Source organism: Lissotriton helveticus, chromosome 11 (genome assembly GCF_964261635.1).
Source record: "Lissotriton helveticus chromosome 11, aLisHel1.1, whole genome shotgun sequence".
NCBI classification, from domain to species: Eukaryota; Metazoa; Chordata; class Amphibia; order Caudata; family Salamandridae; genus Lissotriton; species Lissotriton helveticus.
The window spans coordinates 885,977,919-886,002,489 of NC_136072.1; the positions used below are offsets into that span (position 1 = coordinate 885,977,919).

The window sequence follows — 24,571 nt, forward strand, 5'->3', positions numbered from 1 at the left end:
GTCAACGGCTTCCTCCGGAAGGAGAAGTTCAAAATGCTGACACTGGCTCAGGTCTTAGCTGCCCTGGACCCAGGAGACTGGATGGTGGCGTTGGACTTGCAGGACGCTTATTTCCACTTCCCCGTCCTGCCGGCCCACCGGCGCTACCTGCGGTTCACGGTTGGCCACGAGCACTTTCAGTATACCGTGCTCCCCTTCGGCCTTACCACCGCCCCACGGGTGTTCAGAAAGGTGATGGCAGTGGTCGCAGCTCATCTGCGCAGGTTAGGGGTTTCAGTCTTCCCCTACCTCGACGACTGGTTGTTGAAGGCGGGCTCGTCCCAGACAGTCGCCAGCCACCTCCAGACTACGGCAGATCTCCTGCACCAGCTGGGGTTCTCCATCAATGTGCCGAAGTCACACCTGTGCCCCTCTCAGAAGCTCCTCTTCATCGGAGCGGTTCTCGACTCGGGGCGGTTACGGGTTTATCCACCCGAACAGCGGGTCCGGGATATTCAGGCTCTGATTCCCATCTTTCAGCCGTTATCCCGGGTCTCGGTCAGGTTGACGCTGCGGCTTCTGGGGCTGATGGCCTCCTGCATCCTACTGGTGCATCATACCAGGTGCCAGGTGCCGGATGCGGGCTCTGCAGTGGGACCTGAAGTTTCAGTGGGCCCAGCATCAGGGCAACCACGTCCTGATCTCGGAGGGCACTGCGAGACAGCTGCAGTGGTGGCTCTTGGACCGCGATTGGGTCAGCGGCAGATCCCTCTCTCTTCCCCAAACGGAGCACGTAGTTGTGACTGACGCGTCCCTCCAGGGCTGCGGAGGCCACATGGGAGAGGCGGACATCAGAGGCCTCTGGTCTCTGGCGGAGGCCCGGCTCCACATCAACCTGTTGGAGTCACGGGCGATTCGTCTAGCACTGAAGGCATTCCTCCCCTCTGTCCGGGGGAGTGTAGTGCAGGTGTTCACGGACAACACCACCGCCATGTGGTACTGCAACAAACAGGGCGGGGTGGGGTCGTGGACCCTTTGCCGGAGGCTCTGCGCCTCTAGCAATGGCTGGAACGCCAGGTCGTGACCCTGGTGGCTCAACACCTGGCAGGATCGCTGAACGCCAGGGCGGACGAGCTCAGCCGTCGGTGCATGATGGATCACGAATTGCGTCTGAACTCGGAAGTGGCGCAAGGCCTCTTTCAGCATTGGGGAGAGCCTTGGTTAGATCTATTCGCCACCGAAGAGAACGCGCAATGTCATCAGTTCTGCGCGTTGGAATTTCCAAGGCGACACTTGCTCGGAGACACTTTTCGTCGCGAGTGGAGTTGCGGTCTGTTGTACGTCTTTCCGCCTATACCACTTCTGCCCAGAGTGCTGAAGAAGATCAAGCGCGACCGGGCCCAAGTCATCCTTGTGGCTCCGGACTGGGCACGAAGGTACTGGTATCCAGAGCTACTAAGTATGTCAGTCGATCCCCCGGTTCGCCTGCCTCTTCAGGAGGACCTTCTGTCGCAGCAACAGGGGACGGTCCTCCACCCGAACCTGTCCAGTCTCCACCTCCATGCTTGAAGATTTAGCGGCGACAGTTGAGGCCATTTGACTTGCCTCCTGAAGTCTGTAACGTCATTCTGGCAGCCAGGCGTCCCTCCACAAAGTCGGTATACGCCTGCAGGTGGAACAGATTTGTGGCATGGTGCACAGCAAAGGCTTTGGATCCTCTCTCTGCCCCTCTTTCTGAGGTTCTTCTCTTCCTTCTTTCTCTTGCCCAGCAGGGCTCTGCTCTGGGCACTATCAAGGGCTACCTTTCTGCCCTTTCAGCCTTTCCAAGGCTGCCTGATCAACCTTCTTTGTTCAAGTCCCCTATTGTAAGTAGATTTTTAAAGGGCATCACACACACATTCCTTCCTGTTCCGTTTGTGATGCCTCAGTGGGACTTGAACCTGGTTCTTACGTTTCTGATGTGCGCTCCCTTTGAGCCACTTCACAACTGTCCTCTCCACCTTCTTACTCTGAAGACTGCTTTCCTGGTTGCCATCACCTCTGCCAGGAGAGTGAGTGAGCTCCAGGCCCTTTTTTGTACTCCACCTTTCCTTTCTGTCCATCTGGACAAAGTGGTCTTGCGTACTAAGCCATCTTTCCTGCCCAAGGTTGTCACAGCCTTCCACATCGGGCAGTCCATCACCTTGCCAACCTTCTTCCCGCCACCGCATCCCTCTAAAGAGGAAGAGCGGCTCCACCGTCTGGACCCAAAACGTGCGCTTTCATTCTACTTGGATCGCACACGCCAGTTCCGGGTGGATGACCAACTCTTTGTTGGTTACGTGGGCGCTAAGAAGTGGAAAGCGGTGCACAAGAGGACCATCTCCCGGTGGGTCATCTTGTGTATCCAGGCATGTTACTCCTTGGCTAAAAAGGAGCCCCCTGTTGGATTGCGGGCTCATTCCACCCGAGCCACGGCGACTACAACTGCCCTGGGCCGGGGAGTGCCCTTACAAGACATCTGTCAGGCAGCTTCATGGGCATCGCTGCACACGTTTGCAAGACACTACTACCTGGACGGCCAAGTCCGGAGCGATGGCTTCTTTGGCCGTTCTGTCCTCCAGGACTTTCTGGTGTGATTATTGGTTCGCAGACCCACCACCGGGGTTGGTATTGTTGGGGTATCTATTCTAAGGTAAGGAATCTAATACTAACATGTCTCTTTCAGATGCACAAGTTACTACTTGTGTAACGATATATCTGTAAGAGACATTAGTTAGTATTAGATTCCTTACCGACCCACCCATCCTCCCCGTTCTGCGAACCGATATCTAGGGTTAGGGTTACCCCCTTTCAGGGCCCTAGTTTCAATGGCACCAGTGTTGGTTTTTAACATGGCTCAGCGCTTCTGGCGCGGAAAAGCTGTGTCTAAGAACTGACGTCAGCACGCGGAGGCAGCGTCTAAGTACTCCGACGTCATCACGCAGACGACTCCTACCGACGCGCAAGGTTACTGCTACGCAAAACATTTCTGGATCCAGTCTGACGCCTGGGGATATTCTAAGGTAAGGAATCTAATACTAACTAATGTCTCTTACAGATATATCGTTACACAAGTAGTAACTTGTGCTTTTCCCCCGAAACGTGAAAACAAGCTGCCTTTGGTTCACTTTATCCGCCTTTGTATATTGCACACCAAAAGGCGCCAGAAGGTTTAGACCAGCATATTTAGACCTACCGTTTTGCATCCTGACTTTGTTTTAGAATCCTTTAGTTGCAAAATGTTCGCACTCATTCAGGATTTGATCTTGTGCAGAATAAGCTCTCCCTTTACACGGAGATGGAAAATCAAAAAATCTCAAGTATTCTGAGCTAGTTTCTGCATTTCCGTGGTGGAGATTTCCTTATGCAGATCTTCTGCTGGGGATCTCCATTCTTCTGGATATATGGCATTGAGGAATACATGTTTTCAGCCCCATAAGTCAAACCAGGCTTCAGGCCCCAAACAGAGATAAAAGCAATGAAATATTTTGTTAATCGACAAATAAGGGATATTGATGATGCACTTTGCAACAAGAAAGATGTCCCCGAGTCCTGACGACTGTAATCCCCGTGCCTACTGAAAACAAGCTCTCGGCATTGCTGTGGCGGGGGAGCGCATTCCTTTGAAGTCAGATGGGGGGCGGGGGAGCGGATTCCTTTGAAGTCTGATGCCGAGGCTGGCTGCCGATGTGGAGGCGCCCAGCTCACATGAATTGTACCTAATCCGCAGTTTGAGTAGACTTTTCGAAAGCCTTACTAGAATCTCGCCCACAATCTCTACAGGATGGCTTAGACGAGACCTAAAAACGTAGAAAACTGCCATAGCTGCTGGAAGGGTAGTTAGGCTGTGCATGTGTGTACAAACGTGTGCGTGTGTAAGATATCCCTTTCCTCTTTGACAGTGCCCCTCTGGAAGCCCACCTAATCTTGATTTCTATGGCCACCTAATGCATTTGGTGCCATCTTCACCTTCACACTATGGGACAGAGCACAGTTTCTTGCGTGATATGGGGCCTACCCCTACCATAACAGTGGCCTTTATTAACATTTTGTGGGCATCCTTGTCTACCCCAGGCATAATGGTATAAATTCTTGTCCTATTTTTGGCTTCTGCGTATTGTGGGCAATCTCTGTATTGGAGTATATATCCCTGACACAATGTTCCCCATTTTTGCCATACTGAGGACATTTGTGGGGTTAGGGAGTCTGTTTCCTGGCATTATTTTGGCCATTCTTGACATCTGGAGCGTATCCCTGGCATAATTGCATAACTGAGCACACTGTGTCTTATAGTACATGGAAGGCAACATTTGTTTGTGTGGGAATAGTCCATTATGTACTTGATGAAAATGATTAGCAGATGAAGCCCTCAAGAAATCTGACTGGCAAAGATTATATACTAATAGCAGATCAGTGACTAGGAAAATCAGATTAAATTTTTTTGAGTCTGCAGAACTTATTTAACACCTCAAATAGATACAACCTAAAAAACAGACCTGAAATGCAAATCGACCTCAGTCACTTTAATACACATTAGGTGAACATGTGCCTTGATACAGCGATTTTTGGCAGGGGGGTATGTGGCGATTTAAGGATTTGCTATTTGGATTTTTATGCCTAATCTGTTTGTGTTGGATAGTCCTGGTGCCATTAAAGAGAAGGGAGAAGCAGCAAACTAAAGTACATCAAATAGGGTAGCTCTACCGATAAGGATAGCTTTGTGACGGAAACAGTTACTTGCCCTCACACTGAGACAGTGGGAGTTAAATATGGCAAAATGGATAGTGGCGGATTGTGGGGTAAGAAGTATACTGTCTGACCATCAGACCAGTGGACGAGGGATATTGGTATTTAAGGTGGTATTGGCCAAATCAGAACTATTCAGAGATGATAAACCACTTTAGGTTATGTAATTGATCAACTGAAACAGAACTTTTGTAGACCCAGCAGAACTTTTTATGCAGTCAAGCTGAAAGAAAGCATCTGTTTATGCTGTCTTGGATAACTTGAAAATGTGCAAGTGTCTGTACTGATGTAATAATTTGAGAGAAGAGCGTTGAAATGAAGCACCCAAATGCTTAATGTTTAGTGATGTAAGCGGTATGTAGCATAGCTGCCAAGGTTTCAGATTGCCATGTGGGACAGTTTTATAATTTCAATAAAATGGAGTGATTTTTCAACGACTATGAGTGACACTTTCTCGCGAGCAAAAATTATGCAATGAAGACAGGGGAACTTATAAATATCAGAAATTACAGCCATTTGAGCAACAAGAAACTCCAAGAACTTCTTGAAACTGCTGCAGAGCACCAGAAATGGAAGGACACTAACCCTAGTGCTCCCCCCTGTAACCTGACTGTACTGTAAACTAATGCATAACCATGATATTAAACAAGTTTTTTTATTAGCAGTACTTTATTAAGTTCTGTGTACATATGCTGCCACATGCACAGTTAAATACACAACTACTGGATGCAACAGATAGAGCAGAGAGCCCTATTGGCAAAACACGCACCGGCACCCTGTAGTCTGAAGATAATACCCTCAAGTGATTAGTACTGGTACCCCAAGAAGGATGACAAGACAGAGCAGCCCTGCAGCCTGTGCTGAGATTATTACTGTGAGACTGTCTGAATTTGAAATGAAATCTCAGATCTTACAGATCACGTAAACCTCAAGGATGATGAGACAGACCAACCCTGCGCCTGCAGATTTTCCTGTGTCTCAATTAACAGATCTCAGCTCATCTGCAATATGTGGTGGCGCGCTCCGCGCTGTGAAGTAAGTTGCAACTGTGATCCTCATGAGAGCGGACAGGGGGCCTCTGAGGAATCACGTGAGTCATAACGGACCCCCTCCCCCGCCCTACCCAACAGTGCCGAGAGAGCCCTAAAACTGTCACGCACTGACCGGTAGTCTGTGATAAACCCTGTTAGTACTGTGGAGCCCAGTGATGAGGATGGTGAGACAGAGCAGCCCTGCCTGCAGATCATGCTGTGGTGTGTCGAATTAATTTTTCTTATCAGACTCTGAGACTACAAAAAGGGTATCAGGGCATGCGCTATCTACTGTTTCTGAGGAACAGACCCCACTGGTTGAAACAGGGCAGTGGACCAAATCGCCGCTAGTATTAATCAGTAATTACTCTTCTCTTCCCTGTGTTAGTGGTATAAGTTGCAGCCTATACTGTCCTTATTCAGTGCACTACATCACTTGTGGCAGACCGGGGCCTCACCAACACTGTCCTTTGCCCCCGCAGCAGTCACACACAACCCCCAGCTATTGTGCTTCCTTCACTTTAAATCAATCCAGCATCCTCCTGTAATTCTTTCTTATTTCAGGTTCTGGGTCTTGACTGTACATTGCACAGAGGCTTGTAGGCTCTCTGTTGCACGGCGCTGCATACTTTCACTCACCACGCTCCAATCACCTGCCCTGTGGCTGCTTCGCCCCAGCAGCGTATCTACAACCCTGCAGCGTCTTCTGTAGGGAGCCCCGAGCCTGGCTCCCAGGGGCCAACTCATGAAGCAGCGCAACAGAGCCATCCCAGACCAGTGGGCCGCTACTAGTTCCTCCTGCGCCGCAGCAGCACACTGATTCTACACTGCTGTGCCTCTAGACGCCAGGGCAGCAGGCCTGTCTCCTTCGGCCCGGCCTCCCAGACGCGGCCTCGAGCACCTCGGCCTCTGAGCACCCAAAGACTGCTCAGACGTCCGTCGCCGCTGTCGGCCTTCACTGTGCTCAAGCAGCAAGGTGAGCCGCCACCCACCCGGAGGCCTGTTGACAGCCAAGGGAGGCTCGCCACTTCAGCCCTTCACCACGTGGATGGCCAGACCATGAGCCCAGCCACTTATCGCAGCCTGATCTCGGTGGGTTGAAGGACATCGCCCCCACCGCCGCACCCCTCTCCCTCTCGCGCGGCGCCACCCCCTATTCAGTGCTAGGCAGCAGATGCTGGATACGGACTCGGAGATCACACCACTAGACCAGCAGGTTCTTCTCCACTCAGTATTTTTGACGCTCCGCGGCAACACTGTCAGACACAAGTAATAAACTAAATGTGTAGTCAGTCACTCACGGCATCCTCTGCCAGGAGTGCAGCGCGCTGGCCAAAGTAAGTACTGTAACAACACTTTACTTACTTAATGAACTAGAATGTCTCTGCGTTGTCGTCCCGGTCCGTCAGGCGGCCGTGGCATGATCCGCATCGGGACCCACACTGCAGCACATTGCATCATGATTCACTCTGCAGCAGTCTTCTTCCAAGACACTGAGTGCACACTCACTGACTTGTCCCCCGCCCGGCCTCACAAGTTTGCGCTCGCTATCAGCGAATGCCTCTGATGGCAGTGTCCACAGTGCTATTGGGGCGCTGCACTCGGCACCGCAGACAGACTCACATTGAGTCCCCCGCCGCTTCTGACCCACCTTACCTCACCTCAGTTCCTCTTCCTCTGGATATGAGGAGGCACTAGTTCAGTCACATATTATCCCGGGTCCCCCATGGTGTGCACAGCCAGTAGCAACCACTGAGTGCAGGCCCCGTCCCGGATTCTAATTAGTGTCAAACCCTCGTAGCGCCACATGAAATATACAGCCAGGCACGACAGAAGACTGCTGATCTGGGCAGAACAATTTGTAACATTGTAGCAGTCACTCTCAGCCGCTCAAGCTGACAGTAGACAAACTATTAAGTTACTGAAGCAGCAGAACGTCTCGGAGCAGCACTGAGAGCCGGTGCACAGGTGCCGGCAGCGCGCTCTGGCACCCTGCATAGCCAGAGTTTCACAGTGTGGCATTAATGTGTGACAATGCATTTCAGTGCGGTGATGCGGAACACCGCACTGAAATGCGTGAGCGTCACACCTGATGCGTGATACTTGGCTGGCATGATGTAGCACTATATGTAATATGTTGTGATTTACAAACAAAATTAATTTATAAACAAACGAAAATGATTAGTTGATTTCTGGTCATTAAACAGTTATTCACTGAAAAATAATTTCTGGTGAAAATTAGAAGCTTTTGTGTTTGTGAAGTGAGTTTATTTGTCCAAAATGAAAAGTCTGTGCATTTTCATAAATGGACAAACGGATTTATGGGGCAAAACTACTGCATTTGTATAATATTTTTAAAGCTGATGTTTGAGTGATAATTAATGCTGAGTTCAGGAAACCGTTTATTGTTTACTTAGGGGCAGCTGGTGCTTCCTTCTATGACTGTTATTTCATGACTTGTTGTATTATATATATTTCAAAGAGCAGTATCACCCGTGAGGGTATCCTGGCAGTGTGTGCTCCTAGGCCTAATTGGAAAGTCAGGTCTTCAGCTTTTTGCAGAAATCATGTAGAGGAGGAGGTTCTGATGTGCAGTGGGAGGCCATTTCAGGTTTTAGGAGTGATGTAAGAGAACGACGCCCTTCCACCTGAACTTGTTCTGTGTATGCATGTGATGTGTGCGAGCAGGAGTCCGAAGGAGCAGAGGTGTCTAGGTGAGTGGTGGAAGGAGATGCGACTGTTCGGGCAGGTGGGGCCTAAGTTGTTTAGTGCCTTGAGGAGTTTGAAATGAGTGCATTTGTGTATCGGGGCCAGTGGAGCTCCCTGAGATGTGGTGTGATGCTAGTTTTGTGTGGGAGATTGAGGATGGGTCTGGCTGCCAAGTTCTGCATGGTCTGTAGTCTTCTCATTGTTGTTGCTTAGTGGCTCCTGCATAGAGGGTGTTCCTCTAGTCCAACTTGCTGGTGAATAGGGCATGAATGACAGTTGTTCTAGTGTTGGAAACCATTTGAAGATCTTCCTCTGCTTATTCAGGGTGTGGAAGCAGGATGCCAAATTGATGTTCACTTGTGCGGTCATGCCCACTTTGCTGGCGATGATTATTCCAAGGTTCCTGGCGTGGGTGTTGGGTGTGGGTATGAGTTTGGCAGGCCACGAGATGAAGGTCCATGGTGAGGTGTTCTTGCCAAAAATCACTATTTGTGTCTTGTCGATTTTGAACTGGAGATAGTTGCCTCTCATTCAGCTAGCAACTTAAGTTATGCAGGCGGTGACTTGTTTCTTGCGTTGGGGGTCTTATCCAAAAGTGAGAGTCTTAATTGTGCCTCGTTGGCGTAGGAGGCTCTTATGGAGATGTTATATGTTCCTGCATCGCCCATTGTAGTTGTCCCTATGTTGGCTCTATTGTGCACGTTGGAGAACGCATTTTCTCTTGCACACATTGCTATACAAATACGCTTGCTTTTGTGCCACCTTGTGCTTTCACATTGAACCTGCATATGTTTTCATGTTCTGTTCTTTTCCTGGGACTTAGGCTGAACATCATAAACAAGGTCAAATATTAATGCCCCTTGTTCTCGCTGGTCAGGCACTAGCACCTAGACATAACAGAAGAATGCAGCTGCTGTTTATTAGCACACATGCCTTGGCAAATAACTGAGCACAAGAGTTTAAACACACATGTTTGAGTGAAGGTTCTAGAGCAAGATTGCTACGTCAGCTGAGATGTACAATGTCTATCTGTGTATGCTAAGGTACGAGGTCTGCCACTAATCCCAGAGATCTTGATGTATAATCATCTAGCTCCAGTAGAAGGGAGGAGGGTGTAGGATATGTTGTGTTATAACATGACAGGGCATTTATGAGATATGATTTATTGACCATGCTAACGGTGTTTTTTGTATGCATTTGTTTCCTAATTGTGGCACAAATACTGCATTTTAGGACCCAGTAGTTTGAATAAATATTCTAAACCTCCTTTATGTCTCTTTTTTTTTTATTGTGGGCAAGTATGATTGGGAGAATGAAAGGGTGTATCCTGCTACCGCGATCCCTGAGAGGATCGAGAGTGTTGTGCTCTGGGGTGCCCATTCACTTGTTTCTCTGGTAAGGTTAGGAGGACAAGGGAGGCACTATAGCTATTTGGACTCTGGCTCATAGATACTGAGGTGGTATGATGACTCAGTCCCTACATGCCGATGGTCTGTGAGCCCGAGCATAGTTTTGTTCCTTAGCAGAATCCCCGCACCAGAGAGACATTACTGAATCTGATGTGGTACAATTTAACATTATTACTACTCTTCTGAGGGCTGCGCCTATAACACTGGTTTAACTTGTATACTAGCTGAACTTACAAGGTCTCTGTAACCTGAGCAGTAGCACTACTCTGTTATCGTGCAAAGTCTAGCTCTGCTGTCTGTGACCTAAAATTGTGTGCTTAGTGTACATTTTTAGGTCTTTCAATCTGTCTCTCCAAGTAGATTTGTGGTCAAAACATGATTGAGAATCTATCTGAAAGAAAAAACGAAATGAAGTGGAAGGCAAAAGTGAAGAATAATACCATTTACATTTTGAAACATGATAATCAATTTAAAACTGCATGCCCAGATTTGTTACCTGCCTGTAATACCAATATTTTTTAAGGCACTTTGTAGAAATAGTGTACTAATAACATCCACCTTTTGCCACAACAGTTTCAAAGTTTTCTTAGAAACAGTGAACCACCAACATTCTTGATGATGGTCAGACTTGTACAGAAAGTTATGGTGTACACCTCTTGCACAAGTTTCCTCACTCTGCTTTCCTGCCTCCCAGAAGAACGTTTATCCCGAGTTTCAGTAACAAGATTGCTAAGCAACGATGCTGATGTCCCAGCAAATCGCAGCCCTGCTGCCAGAACAATCAGCAATTTTCAGTCAATGCCATGAGGATTGAAATCTACAGACTTCTAGCAGAAAGCCCAGAACAAGGTCACTGATCTGTTCTTCGATGAGTAGAATATGATAGGTTTCCAGGCTTGAGGCTCTCCCTGTTATCACTAAAAGAGAATTTCCTTCTCAGCATTCATTAATGGCTGGGTCTCCTAATGTGTGCTCTGCCCCATGTTACAACTACTTACGCTAGTGGTGTACTCCGCTCAAAACCAACTTAATGAATACCTCCTTGTCCACCAGATCCACCTTTTTATAAAAAGTGAAACAGCTAACCAAGACAGTGGATTGGAGTACTACTGTCTGGCTATCTGATCTCTTTATCACCATATATACACTCGTGTGTGTCTATATATAGATAGTTATTTATATATTATAAGTGGTAAGTCACAACTCTTTGGTTTGGGCAAAACTCCTCCAACGTGAGCCGAGAAAGAAGCAACACGCCAGAGGAAGGTAGCGCCGGGAATGTGATGTACCCCTGCTCCTTCATATTGCGGAGAAATCGTCCCGCAACTACGACGCTGTAGCGCTGATAAAGAACTCTTCAGACAACTGCAGCACAAAATAAACAAAAAAAGACTGCAGTCATACAGCTTCACCACACTGACGTGTGAGGAACCATCTTCTCGTCTTCTGTAAGCCAACTGTACTCATCGGATGCAGTATTGACTTTTCCCACCCTTGGGTGCAACTCGATGCTCCTCATCACCTACTAAGAGCCCTGATGAAGACCTTTATAAAGTTCCCTTCCTGTCAAGATTTTCTCTAAGGTCGAAACGCGTAGGCTCAACTTTGGTGCCAGGAGGAATATATGCCATATGATCCAACCAAACCATTGGGACATATAGTGAGAGATGCATCTCACCATTAGGCATTAAATAACTTTTGGAATATATGACTTTCCCTGGCACGCCACAGGACAATTAACTTTCCCCACTGAGGGACAAACCAATAACATCCCCCTGGGATATCAATATAATCTCCTTTAGATTTACAGTAGGACCCTTGAAATACCATTTGTAAATAAGATACTGTTGATACATGAACTCACCTTTCTTTCTTTTATTTGTGGATTGTTTATATTTGAATTTATTAAGTTTTTCCACCAATTTTGTCACTGTGTTTGTTTCACGTTGTTCAAATTTAATAGCCAGTAAGCTATTTTTGCCAATATCGAATGTATTTTTTGATGTAAGGAGACAATCAAAATTGAGTTGTTCACACCCAATGTGTACCCATTTGAACCTTTTAAAAAATGTGCTAAAAAACAAGACCATTCACTGTCAATAAATAGGACGTGAATAGAAAATAACTTGTGTAATCCATGGTGTCAGAGGCTTTGTTCATTTTACAGATTTGTTACCTGCCTGTAATACCAATATTTTTTAAGGCACTTTGTAGAAATAGTGTACTAATAACATCCACCTTTTGCCACAACAGTTTCAAAGTTTTCTTAGAAACAGTGAACCACCAACATTCTTGATGATGGTCAGACTTGTACAGAAAGTTACGGTGTACACCTCTTGCACAAGTTTCCTCACTCTGCTTTCCTGCCTCCCAGAAGAACGTTTATCCCGAGTTTCAGTAACAAGATTGCTAAGCAACGATGCTGATGTCCCAGCAAATCGCAGCCCTGCTGCCAGAACAATCAGCAATTTTCAGTCAATGCCATGAGGATTGAAATCTACAGACTTCTAGCAGAAAGCCCAGAACAAGGTCACTGATCTGTTCTTCGATGAGTAGAATATGATAGGTTTCCAGGCTTGAGGCTCTCCCTGTTATCACTAAAAGAGAATTTCCTTCTCAGCATTCATTAATGGCTGGGTCTCCTAATGTGTGCTCTGCCCCATGTTACAACTACTTACGCTAGTGGTGTACTCCGCTCAAAACCAACTTAATGAATACCTCCTTGTCCACCAGATCCACCTTTTTATAAAAAGTGAAACAGCTAACCAAGACAGTGGATTGGAGTACTACTGTCTGGCTATCTGATCTCTTTATCACCATATATACACTCGTGTGTGTCTATATATAGATAGTTATTTATATATTATAAGTGGTAAGTCACAACTCTTTGGTTTTCCTGCAATATATTTGATGGTCTTGTTAGCCTCAGCATTGGGCTTTTGTCTAGCGCCGCAGACTAAGACCACTTTAGTTACCATCCTCTTTGACTTCAGATTAAACATGAAGCATCTCTGCTATTTTTTATACAGTGGATCATACCCTCTTGATCCACCTTCTGGATGTGGTATTCCTTCTTTGGGTGGGCTTGGCATAATTTCCCTTTATGGTCGTAGCCCCAGATTTTAGTGATCCCACCATTTAGTTCTAAGCATTTGTCAATCTCGTTTGGGGTTTAGTGGGACTCTGCAAGTAGCTGTTCAATACAATGGGGAAAGAGCAGTTACTGGGGTCTATCATAAGATAATTCTGCTTGCAAGTTAGTTTCCTACGCAGAGAAAACGTGCCTTGTAGGGCCACACTGCGGATCAAGCAGGGAATCATGTATGGGTTCATGTTTCTCACTGACCTGTCTTTACATGAGGGAACTAGAAGAATGCCACCTTTCTGATAACCTAGTGACAAAAATAATCAATAATAAACTAAAATGGAGAAAAAAAACCTGGTCAGTTGTAAATGTATTTCATAGGCATACAAAATTGGGAAACAAAGCTTCACAATGGATCTGCAGTCAATATGTTATGAAATGTACAGTGCACCACAGCCAGTGATGCTGCCTATATTTATTTTACTTACCACATCGAACTTGTAAACCCTTACATATTTGACTTTGTCATACTTGGGACAATATTTTTACAGTTCGGATTTTCGAGTTTTTGAGAGTTGCAATGAAGAATTCAGTACATTTGTTAAAAAAATATATATCAATTTTCCAGTACATCTGGACCGTACTGGGGATTATATATAGTTGTTGTAATACGCATCTTTCTAGGGTTTTGGACAGAAGGGGGAGGTTTGACACAGGTCTAAAGTTATTCAGCTCTGTAATGTCGAGGCCGGGTTTTTTCAGCAAGGGTGTGACTTGTCCCATTTTAGGGCAGTCTGGAATGAGTCCATTTTTCAAGGAGCTATTTATGATCGTGCACCAAAGCGGAGCTAGGCCGCGCTTCAGTTTTTTGGTCAGTAGGGGAGGAATGGGGTCTAGGACATGAGCTGAGGGTTTGGAGGTGGAGATCAGCGTGACTATCTCAGATTCTTGAATGGGGTGGAAGCTTAGCCAGGAATTGGAAGAGGTACAGGGAGAGAAATCAAGCGTCCCGGATGTGATGCTCTTAGTGGGGTGCGTTTTGTTGACGTCCAGTGAGAGTTCGATCTTAGTGATCTTATCATTGAAGAAGTTGGCGCAGAGTTCTTTGGACGCCTGTATAGAGGAAGTCGCGGCCTTGGAGGTTTTTTTTCTGATGATGCTATAGAGCTCCTTGGGTCTATTTTTTACGCTGTCCTGCGCCAAGCGGAAAAAGCTGGATTTCTTGTTTTTGATGTGATTGTTGTACTTCCTACGGGCTGTTTTGAGTTGTTCACGGAGGACGTAGGTAGGGTTATTCCTCCAGCTTCTTTCTTTGGCTCTAAGTTTTCTCCTTTCAGAATTGAGGTCGGAGTTGAACCATGACCTGGATGGAATGGCTTGGCTTTTTTCAGCTTTAGTGGAGCTAGCTGGTCAAGCATGGTCACAAGCTTTGCGTTGTAACGCTCGGTCAGTTTGGTTGTGGAGAGGTGGTCGTTGGTGTAGGGAAGAGGCAAGCTTATCCGTTCTTCAAGGACTACCATGGGAATCTGGGAGAAGTTTCTGATCCATTTGGTGGGGATCTTGCATAGGCGTTTGAGAGAGAGTTTGTTGGTTGATATGAAATAAGATCATGTGGTGGTCTGACCAGTCCTCGGGGAGTATGTGGTTGATGTAATTGCGTTTCCTTGAGCTATGATGGCATCCAGGGTGGCTACTTTGTAGTGCGTCTCCTCCGTGCAGTATTGGGCGGGTTGTTAGTTTCATTCCACTGCAGGTTAAGGTCGCCAATAATTAGATTGTTGGCAGTTCCGAGTGCACCTTGAGCTATCAGGTCAGATAATTGTGTTCCCCGAATGCCGAGGTGTTGCCTGGTGGATGATAGAGAAGGTGGCAGAGCAAAGTTCCATTCTTTTTGGTCTTTATGTTGGTTGAAAGACATTCAAATGTGTTGTACTTGCATGATTCTATTTCCGTGATGACCATGTTTTCTTTATGAATGATAGCCATCCCTCCCCCTCGCTGGTCTTTTCTGTCTTTGTAAATAATGGAAAAACCTGGGGGCACAAGCATGTCTAAGCATGATGAGGAGAGCTCGTTGAGCCAGGTCTCCATGATGAAAGCAATGTCGATGTCCTGCGAGACTTGCCATTCCTTTAGTGATTTAGCAGAAATGTATGGAAAACAAGACCTTAAACAAATCATTGCAAACAGGCATGCAGGGACTGGGTCAGGTGCCAATAAAACCTTGGTGTTACCTGTGGGTAGGTTGTTGTTTATAAGGTAAGTGTTTCTTCCTAGCTACTGAAATACATCCTCAAGCCTATCAGAGTGGGAGGATGGAAATTATAAAGGTGTCCTATACCGTGACTTTTTAAAATTAATTTACAGTCCAGAAACGAGGTAAATATTTCAATCTTTTCCAGAATTAATGTTTGAGTCTCTGCAGAGTCTTTTACATAAAGCAGCTTTAAATCCGTTCATAGTGAAATCACATGGATGCTTGTGCCCAAAAGAATGCCACAATATCCAAAACTGCTTCACATTGTCCTTTGTCGAAGCAAATAGGATAAAAGCAGTAGTAAGATGGCCTAGTTCTTCGTTACACATCTTAGCTAATTATTATCTTCCACTAATTTCCTTTTCAGTTGATTCACTACACAGAAATCTGTTCCATTCTAAAACTTGAGGTTAAAATGTCATCCATTGTAAGGTTTGAAAAAGTTGATATGAAAAAGTTGATCTGAGCCCTGGTATAATACATGATCTGCCTTCAAGAATATACAACATATACGTGAAGCGAAACCCTAACATCTTAGGTTAATGGCTCTGTGTGTCCTAGGTTTAAACCTGGTCCCACTCACTAAAGAGCTGATCGTTGTGTGAATCTGCATTGCCATGGTTTTACAAAGGATCTTAATTTCTAGATTCTTCATTGATGGGAGTTGCATTTCTCCAGTATATTTACCATGAATAGGGTCGCTGATATAGTTCTGCACTTATGTTGTCCTTAGGTCTGCCCTTGTCTTTGGCATACAAGTGCAATTTCTATAATTTGAGTGCTAGTGCATCCTTGTACATCAGGTAGAATTCAGATGGGAATCAATGTCAGTTTGAATTCCCCATTTGCCTTTTGACTCCATTACTTGCTTATCAAACTTTTCTTTCTAGCTCGTATCTCTGTTTTATTTCTAAGTCGGTGACCTTGGCAATCTCAAGTAAGTCGGACATTTGGTGAGGGCCTGGTAAAGGAGTCTACAAGCAGAGGCTTTCATTCTGATTTTTAAACAGTTTATATATTTCTTGATGTCCATTATGTTTCAGGCAGCAAATTTTGAACACTGTGATCTTCTGTCTTGTGGCTTTCCTTTTTTTATATATATATATTTTTATCAAAAGTTTTTCACTTTTTCTTCCAATGATTATACATCATAGCACTGCTTTATACAGTACATCCAAACCATAAAAACATATATACAGTATAAATTAATTGCAATTGAGCGGCATTACAATCTATTAAAATAATATAAACACAATCGGAGAGGGATCGAGCATTCCAACCTGGAGACACTCTTGTTATAATAAGAAAGGAAAAGAGGAGATAAAGATAACTAAGAAAAGAGGCAAAAGAGAGATAAACAAAAACAAATATATACGATAAGCAACAGAGGATTCAGTTATTACAGACAGAGCACCTCCAATCCCTCCTTCCATCTCCTAACAGGATCCCAGATTCTCAAACCAAGCTGCCTCCCTCTCCTGCCTTTCCGTCCATAGATTGATTTTTCCCAATTAAAGGCAGCCAGAAGGTTTGACAACCATAGTTGTAATACCGGAGGTCTTTTATCCAGCCAAACCCTGGCTATACCTAATCTATAGACTGCCATAGCTACAAACATAAATTCCCTCTGGGGGATGTCGGCGTCTGGACTGATCCCCAATAGTATCAAGGTTGGTGTAAGTGCTACTTGAATGCCTATTGATCTATCTAAGAATAACTCCAAATCTCTAATAAGTGTATGCAGTTAAGGGCAAGTAGCAAGTATGTGTACAGTATCTGCTTCTGGGAAATTACATCGTGGATAGCAAGTCCCCGAGGTACCACCCCATTGTGCTATCCTTGCTGGGGTGAAATATAAAGAATATAGTGTTTTGTAGTGCTGTGCCTGCAAAGGGGCTGAACAGAGAATTGTACGACCCAAGTCTAATGACTCCTGAAACCAGTGTATTTCGATACTCAATTTCTCAGCCCATTTAGCGCCATATTTACATAAGTCATCCGGTTTCCCTGCTGCTAAGCTTATATAGTAACTACGGATCGTGCAGTCCCCCCCCCTTTCCCTATTTTGTCTAGAATTTTGTTATTACCAAACCCTGCAGGCCCACCCTGTTTAGTATTCAAAAAGCTCCTGACCTTTAAATATTTAAAAAAAACTCCTGGTGTCTATACCGTATTTGTTTATTAATTCTGTGAACTGTACAACCCCAACCAAGTCCATGATATCCCCGATCTGTACTGTCCCTTTATCAGCCCAGCCTGCCATAGTTGAGTCCGCGAAAATCGCCTCTGGGAAAGATCTATTTCTGTACAACCGCGTGTACCTATTATATCTACCCAGACCAAATTTTTTCAAAACGGCGCTAGCCGTCTTGTGGCTTTCCTATGTAATAACTAGTCTAGTCATCAATTTACCACTATTATACCCAGCCTTACGCTGACATGATGTGTCCTACTGTTTCCTGCTGATAATCAACCTGATACAGAATATGTTTGCGTTCAGCTGCGCTCTTGAGCAGCTCAAACTCGGGAACTGAGTTTCAAGCTTTATAAATGTTTCAAGAGTTATGCATTCGTTCCTTCTTTATACAAACCTGACCATATGAAAAAGCAAAAGGCTGCTAAATTCAATTAACTCCTTTTCACTGGTCTTCCCATTCCCTCCATCCAAAAGTAATTGTCCAGTTCCCTTTTAAGCTAGAACTCTTGGGTGACCAGAGAGAACAGACCAGAAAAGACTCTTTCCACTACTGCTCCTCCGTTTTTAGGTTTTGCCTACGCAATGCGTACGAAGTACGCATGCGCTAGCAAAATCTAATGATATCTCGATATCTCTCTATGTGGGGTCGGGTATCCGCCCCCTCCTCCCATTGGCTAGCTCCATAAATGGAGGCTAGCCATTGGGAGCCGGATCTGTCCGTCAAAGGCCGGACCAGATTCGGGGGCGTTCCCGAGAATTTTTCCCTTTCTGCTCACGTCATGTAGACGTGTTCACTCGGTGGGCGGGGCGTTTTTTCGGGCTCCTCGAGGTTTGTTTAGGCCGGCCGAGGAAGTCCAGGTGAGTCTTCCCTTTCCTGTCCCCCCTCCCGCTGTTGGTTCGTTTCCCGCCCCCCGTCAGTGTGTGGCCGTTCCCGCTCTCCCGTCAGTGTTTGGCCGTTCCCGCCCCCTCCCGCTCTCCCGTGGCCGTTCCCGCTCTCCCGTCAGTGTTTGGCCGTTCCCGCCGCTCTCCCGTGGCCGTTCCCGCCCCCCTCCCGCTCTCCCGTCAGTGTGTGGCCGTTCCCGCTCTCCCGTGGCCGTTCCCGCCCCCCTCCCGCTCTCCCGTCAGTGTGTGGCCGTTCCCGCCCCCCTACCGCTGCCTCGGCTCCCGTTCCCGCCCCCCTACCGGTGCCTCGCTCTCTGTGTCTCCCCGGCCCCGTTCCCGCCCCCCTACCGCTGCCTCGGCCCCGTTCCCGCCCCCCTACCGCTGCCTCGGCTGCCGGAGTTGCAGGAGAGCCCCACTGGCTGAAAGAAGATGCTAGGTTTAGCTTTTTTTCTCGTGTCTTTACTTTTATTGAGCCATGGGGAGGGGTAGGGGGTAGGTGGAGAGGGTAAAGGAAAAAGGAATAAGCCCTTTCAGTGCAATGCAGTTCTCTCGCGCCGGACCGGAAGTTGCTGTGTTTGTTGTTTTTTTCGGGGAGGGGGGCAGGAGGAGGAGGAAGTTGTCCGTGTTTCCCCAGGACTTTGCAGGGCCGAAAAAAGGGAAGGCCCGACCCGGAGAGCCGAGCAGGTTGAAATCCGGTCAATCAGAGCCGGAGAGACTGACAAGGAGCACTGAGGTAGGAGGCTGGAGGAATCCGCGAAGGGGCTGGTGTAGGAGGATAGACAACAGATGAACACAGCTGTACCTGACAGGGAGGAGGGTGCCTCGAATACCTGTCAGGAGCGCGTCAGCACGGGTATCTATAGGTGGCAACGGTGGGGCGAGCGGGCCAAGCTATCTTCTGACAGGTGGGGGTCTGGCATCTGAGCGGGTGGAATGTGGCTTGTTGCCGGACAGACGCTGTTGTTACCAGCATGTAATGGGGAAGCACTATTGTGTCTGACAGAATAGGGAGTCCAGCACTGCAGGGAAATTCCTGCCACCACAGAGAGACATATGGCACCTGTCCAGACAGGAAAGGGTTGTGGATGGTTGCAAACGGCGCGGTGGAGAAGGAAAAATGTTCCTGGTGGAAAGTGTACTGTAACGCAATTGGTCTACCACACGTTTCTAGCCACAGACTTCATGTGATTGGTGTAAGTAATTCAATTATTATTTGCTATGGGTGAAATAATCAAAGCCCTTAGCACAGTGAACCTGCAGATCAGAAAATGATCTGAGAATATTCTCCCCTCACACAGCACATGACTAAAAAAGAAATGATCATGCTAACTGTCAGAGCCATGGGGAGGGGTAGGGGGTAGGTGGAGAGGGTAAAGGAATAAGCCCTTTCAGTGCAATGCAGTTCTCTCCAGTCATCCATCATATCTACGCTATCCATCAAGTCAGCCAACTACATTCGAAAATATGTGCTCTGTCCCTGTTCATTGAGGATATCCATTTTACCCGTCATTACACAGTTACCATTGCTTGTCCGTTTCATAGGGCTCTTGCTTATGAAACCTCTATCAGAAGTAATCTTCTTGGTCCATGTTTATCACTTCTAGAACAAATAGACAGCCACCCCTCTGTTGACGGTAGAAGACACATAATAATATCACTGTCCACCCCATTTCTCTGCTAGCTTGGAATACTCCATGTGCATTTTAATGTGTTTCCTGCAGGAACTCGATTCCTACCCTGTTCTGTTTAAGGAAAGCAAAACAAGTGATGGGTCGACTTCATGAAATAATGTCAGCCACCAGTAATCGTGTGCCCCTGTTGCCTGCGTGTGCCCCTGTTGCCTGCTTGTACCTCCGTGTGCCCCTGTTGCCTGCTTGTGCCTCCGTGTGCCCCTGTTGCCTGCTTGTGCCTCTGTGTGCCCCTGTTGCCTGCTTGTGCCTCTGTGTGCCCCTGTTGCCTGCTTGTGCCTCCGTGTGCCCCTGTTGCCTGCTTGTGCCTCCGTTTTCGTGCCCCTGTTGCCTGCTTGTGCCTCCGTGTGCCCCTGTTGCCTGCTTGTGCCTCCGTGTGCCCCTGTTGCCTGCTTGTGCCTCCGTGTGCCCCTGTTGCCTGCTTGTGCCTCCGTGTGCCCCTGTTGCCTGCTTGTGCCTCCGTGTGCCCCCGTTGCCTGCTTGTGCCTCTGTGTGCCCCTGTTGCCTGCTTGTGCCTCCGTGTGCCCCTGTTGCCTGCTTGTGCCTCCGTGTGCCCCTGTTGCCTGCTTGTGCCTCCGTGTGCCCCTGTTGCCTGCTTGTGCCTCCGTGTGCCCCTGTTGCCTGCTTGTGCTGTGTGGGTGTGTGTGGAGGGCTTTGTGTGGCTGTGTGTGTGGGAAGCTTTGTGTGGCTGTGTGTGTGGAAAGCTTTGTGTGGCTGTGTGTGTAGGAAGCCTTGTGTGGCTGTGTGTGTGGGGGGCTTTGTGTGGCTGTGTGTGTGCGGGGCTCTGTGTGTCTGTGTGGGTGTGTGTGTGGGGGGGGCTCTGTGTGTGTTTGTGTGTGTCATTTGCGAGAGATAAAGCTAGTGGCATTGTAAATGACAATGCCATTTATTTATGTTAAAAAAAACATAAATAAAAATAATGTCAAGAGCAATGCCAATAGCTCTAACTTTAACAAAGGCAAAACCATTGCATTGTAAATGCTTGTTGTTGTTCACCTCAATTCAAGCATGCTAAAGTGGAAGAGATTTGCTCATGATTGCAAGCCAAGGGAATGTGTTGAACTGACTCATTACTCCATTGCACATGGCTGTTATTACAAAACATTGAACAGCATTCTGTTTTTGAATCCCTTTAAGGCATTTATGAAAGGTTTTAAAGAGATTTATCCCAGCATGTATTGTCCCAACACAGTTTAGGAGCCTGAATATTGTACTCTGATGTTACCTTTTGACATCTTACATTGGTGTGACCTCAGAGAGCCACCTTGGATGGTGGTCTTTTTGTGGCCAAATACTTTGTTACTTATTTGTAAATTAGAAGAAACAGACAAATATTAATTAAATTTACACATTCACCATGACAGAATTTCGTATTTTTCATAAATCTGGATACAACACCTGAGCTCTCATTGAATTCATTTACTATCAGAAGAGCCATCCTATACTACATTCGGCACACAAAGCTATTTTCTGTCACAAACTGAGCCTTTGCAGTCTTTACCAGCCTCCCAAAGGGAAGGCCATTTTGAAATCGGAGTTCTGTAGATGTATCCAGGCATAATAGGCACACGCATGGAGGTAGCTTTCTACCACATCACCCTCCCATCCTCTCACACCACCATCCCATCCCCTCACCCCACAAACCCATCATGGCCCCAAGAAAGAGGTCTATACCGTTTTTTTGTAAGACAACTTAACCAAAACCTGCCATTTGCAATGGAGCTTTGTGTCGTTTGCCCACACTTTGAACAAAAAAACATTCATACGGGGACAAACAAGACAGGACTTTGCCCTTTCTCGTCCTTGCCTACCACCACATTAAATTACATGGTGAACTGTTGTACATGTGAATCTGCAACAGTGGCATGCTATAAACAGGCAAAGTTATTTATTGATAACTCTCAAGCTTGTGTTTGAAGCAGATGTACCTGTGGCCCTCCGAACTGCTGTGACTTAGACAATGAGATTATCGAATCCACTAATGTGGACACAGTAAAAGGAGGAATGTTTAATATGTATTCCAAGTACCGATGCATTGCTTGCTTTAGGGCCTCCACCCTGGAAGGTGGGGTTATGCACAGTATTTCAATTTACAAGAGTAACAAGCTGCAAACCTGTGATTACAGCTAAGTAAGTAATGCTTCATTCACCTATAATCGATAATGTGTGATTATTCATAAACCACCACCAAAGCCTAGAAATTACTTATTTTCTATCTGGAAAGTCAGTATTATTTAAGCGATGTTGAACTCTTTAAATGACAGGTTTTGTGGATGTTGTTAATACCTGGTACAATATAACTTTTTTTTAATTCCCTGTGATCTATTTATAATGTGTTTTATTTGCAGATTTCTGAGGATTTGGGCTTTAGATTTGGAAGCTCCCATTGCTTTTGCAACTGTTACCAATGGGTTGTGTTGTACGTTCTACCCAAAGGGTGGAATTATTGCCACAGGGTGAGTACAAATGTTGTGAACCATTGTATTATAGCAGTTCTCTTTCACTGCAGAGATAAACAAATCTATATACAAAGCCTGTTGGCGAACTTGTTTGCTTTTGTATTGGCTTTTTTTCCCTCTTAGATGTTTAGACTTTTCCATCTCCCCTGTGCTGAGCCCTTTTTTGATGTTTGGAGCACCTCACGCTTTGACCTTCCTAACATTTTTTCCCTACAATTAGTATATAGGTCAAATGCACATCCTTTTTTCCCTACATCCTAGGTATTCTAAAGGCTCCAAAACATGAAGTGAAGACATCACATTTCTTGCATGAAAAATCAACCCTTGTTTTGGCATGTGGGTATCTGTGAAATTTGTCCCGGGGCTTGAGAGGCACCTAAGAAAACCTACGAAACCCACAACGTTTTTTTACCCAGAATAACCACCAGACACCAAATCTTTGCTAAAGTGACATTTTCCTTGCATTTCTGTGAGGAAAATGTACGGAAATTGCGTGGATCCACACAGTCCCTACCACCCAGGGTTTCCACACTTCCTCTGATAAAAACAGTACACTACTTGTATGGCTGGGCCCAACACTAACAACAGTAAAGGTTAACAAACACATACTGCAAGTCACACCAGGCAACTTCTCCGGTTGCTCAGTTTAAAAAATGTTTGTAGCTGGCTCACAAATCGCCAAATACTGTAGCTAACTCTATGGGAATTTTGGTATGAAATTTTGTAGGCATTCATGGAGATGCTGAAGGTCTTTCATCTTTAGTTATCTCCAGTTAAACTGTTGAGAATTTTCTTGCGAGTATACAAAGTAGTGATGGCTAGAATGAGTTAATCACAGCCATTTGACTGCATCCCGGTCCATTGTTATTTTGGACACCATGCCAACTCTTTTTGGACCCAGGTGTATGCAAATCAGTCTCAGCCTGGCTAGGCTTCCCTGCACTGGCTTCCTATAAGAGAGCGTGCCCTGTTTAAGCTCGGCTGTCTTACCTATCAAGCCAGAGCGGGCACTGCTCCTAAATTCATCTGCTCTCTTATTAAACCATACTGTCCAGGCAGAGAACTCCGCTCGACCCATTTGGCCCTTCTTACCATCCCCCGCTTTAAAAAGCAGAGGGCGGGCGGAGTGAGATTTGCTGTCCTGGCCCCAAAGTTCTGGAATTCCCTCCCAATTGCTTTACGCACTTCCCTCTCGTATCCCCTTTTCCGTAAAAATCTTAAAACCTTTTTGTTCGCCCAAGCCTATCCTTAAACCCTTTTGCTGCCACCATTCACTGATCACCACTAGCGCCATGAAACCGTTGGGTATGCGAGCGCTGTACAAATGGTTTTAAATTCAAATTCAAATTCCTCCCTGAAATAAATGGAACACAAACACCCCAAGAGTGGTTTTGCTGTTGTAGAGCTCATCACTTGGTTCCAGTGGCTCAATGTGCACGGGACCCATGTCTGGACATACCCCTTCCACTTAGGGTGTCACACTGAAGTATACAAAACAAATGATGGATAGAATGCTTGAATTGATATCAGCCACTGGTAATTACACCATGCCTCCTCATTTAGAATTCTTGTGTTTCGGTTCAGGCAGGACCATTTGTGTTAGAGCAGGGTCAATTTGCATATAGATGGGTCCAAGCTGATGTGCCATACTGTGCAGAAAAACGATGGACTGTAATGCGGCCTGATCAGTTACCAGGGGCTGAGATTAATTCACGCATTCCATACAACAATTTTTTTGTATACTTAGTTTTTCTGCCTACCAGCACTGTATTTATTGTGGGGCAGTGGGTGAGCCCACTCGGCCATTGATCAAATATTGTGCCATTCACATTTTACTTTCACCCTCCGCAGCATACATCATGTGGCAACGGGTGATCAGTTATTCAGACATTCTATTATGTTCTATCCAATCAGGATTTACAGAGCACATGGCTACCCAAAGGCTTCCCAGCGCTAGCATTCACAGCATTACTGGCAACTATGCTTCTCAGCAACCCCTCTAAAGATAAGGACTAAGCTAAATAGAGCGATGCTTTTACATGCTTCCTAAATGTGAGTTAATTCTCCATTATACGCAGGCTAATAAGCATAGAGTTCTACAGCTTGGG

At 46.2% G+C, this 24,571-nt stretch overlaps 1 protein-coding gene across 4 annotated transcripts in view; it reads left to right on the plus strand.

Annotated features, from left to right (window-relative positions):
- WSB2 (WD repeat and SOCS box containing 2) overlaps nucleotides 1-24,571 on the plus strand; it is a 366,828-nt gene that overhangs the window by 213,233 nt on the left and 129,024 nt on the right. For all 4 annotated transcript variants that reach the window (XM_078667115.1, XM_078667114.1, XM_078667113.1 and 1 more), the window contains exon 9: nucleotides 22,353-22,460. In XM_078667115.1, the coding sequence (XP_078523241.1) occupies nucleotides 22,353-22,460 (108 nt within the window). The remainder of the gene's footprint in view (nucleotides 1-22,352; nucleotides 22,461-24,571) is intronic.